This window comes from Sinocyclocheilus grahami, unplaced genomic scaffold, assembly GCF_001515645.1.
Source record: "Sinocyclocheilus grahami isolate Dianchi unplaced genomic scaffold, SAMN03320097.WGS_v1.1 scaffold3175.1, whole genome shotgun sequence".
Lineage (NCBI taxonomy): Eukaryota > Metazoa > Chordata > Actinopteri > Cypriniformes > Cyprinidae > Sinocyclocheilus > Sinocyclocheilus grahami.
In genome coordinates this window covers 4,774-5,928 of record NW_015508335.1, presented here as the reverse complement: position 1 = coordinate 5,928, position 1,155 = coordinate 4,774, and the positions used below count along the sequence as shown (strand labels likewise).

Sequence of the window (1,155 nt, the reverse complement as noted above, 5' to 3'; positions counted from 1 at the left end):
AAAAAAAAAAAAAGTAAAGTTTAAAAAGGTGAAGAATGCAAATAAAAGAAGCGGCCATGAAAGGTGGACAATCACATTTAGGACATTCGGCTGTGGCGTGAACGTTTCCTTAATTTCACACAGAGCCGTATTTTCTGGTGCAATTTTAACTTGCCGAACCACTTAAAACTCTTTCCACACAAAGAACACAAATAGGGTTTCACGTTTTCGTGATTTTTCATGTGTATCTTTAAGTGTAATGGCAAAATAAATGTTTTGTTACACTGATCACAATGAAATGGCCTTCCTCCAGAGTGAATGCGCTGGTGATTTTTAAAATTGCGTTTTTTTCTAAACCTCTTGTCACATTTAGAACTTTGCCATTTCTGTCCAGAATGACTTTGCAAATGACGTTTCAGGTCTCTTTGATATGTGAAACTCCTGTCACACTGAAGACACGAAAAAGGCTTCTCTCCAGTGTGAAGCCTCATGTGAGTCTTAAGATTTCCTTTTAGCGAGAAGCTCTTCCTACACAGTTTGCAGGTGTAAGGTTTCTCTCCAGTGTGAGTTATCATGTGAGTGCTGAGGCTTTTTTTATGACTGAAACTCTTTCCACACTGATTACATTTAAAACAGTCCTCTCCTGAGTGAATCCTTGTGTGGTAATTAAGGGTTACTTTACGTGTGAAACGCTTTCCACACTGACCACATACAAACGGCTTCTCTCCAGTGTGAATGTTCTTGTGATATCTAAGGTTTAGTTCTGTTGTGAAGCTCTTTTCACAGTGATCACAGGTGAACAGCTTCTCTCCAGTGTGAATTCTTACGTGGGAATTAAGGGTGTTTTTATGTGCAAATCTCTGTCCACACTCAGAGCAAGTATAAGGCTTTTCTCCGGTGTGAGTTCTCATGTGGACTTTAAGGTTTCCTTTTTGAGTGAAACTGCTCCCACACTGTTGGCAGGTGAAAGAACTCTCTCCAGTGTGAATTCTCATGTGGATATCAAGGTTTTGTTTTTTAGTGAAACGTTTTCCACACTGTTTGCAGATGAAAGAGTTCTCTCCAGTATGGAGTCTCATATGGACTGTAAGGTTTTGTTTCTGACTGAAACTCTTTCCACACTGTTGGCAAGTGTAAGGCTTCTCTCCAGTGTGAACTCTCATGTGGACTGTAAGG

The 1,155-nt window shown here is 39.9% G+C and overlaps 1 protein-coding gene across 1 annotated transcript; it reads right to left on the bottom strand.

Annotated features, from left to right (window-relative positions):
* Positions 1 to 7: 7 nt before the first annotated feature.
* On the bottom strand, positions 8 to 1,147 carry LOC107576071 (gastrula zinc finger protein XlCGF8.2DB-like). Its single transcript, XM_016262338.1, has one exon. The coding sequence runs from the start codon at positions 1,140 to 1,142 to the stop codon at positions 78 to 80; it is 1,065 nt and encodes a 354-aa protein (XP_016117824.1). The 5' UTR covers positions 1,143 to 1,147; the 3' UTR covers positions 8 to 77.
* Between the last annotated feature and the right edge of the window lie 8 nt (positions 1,148 to 1,155).

Excerpts from the sequence above, each read along its gene's own strand:
- LOC107576071 (XM_016262338.1), bottom strand. The coding sequence starts at position 1,142 with ATGAGAGTTCACACTGGAGAGAAGCCTTACACTTGCCAACAGTGTGGA.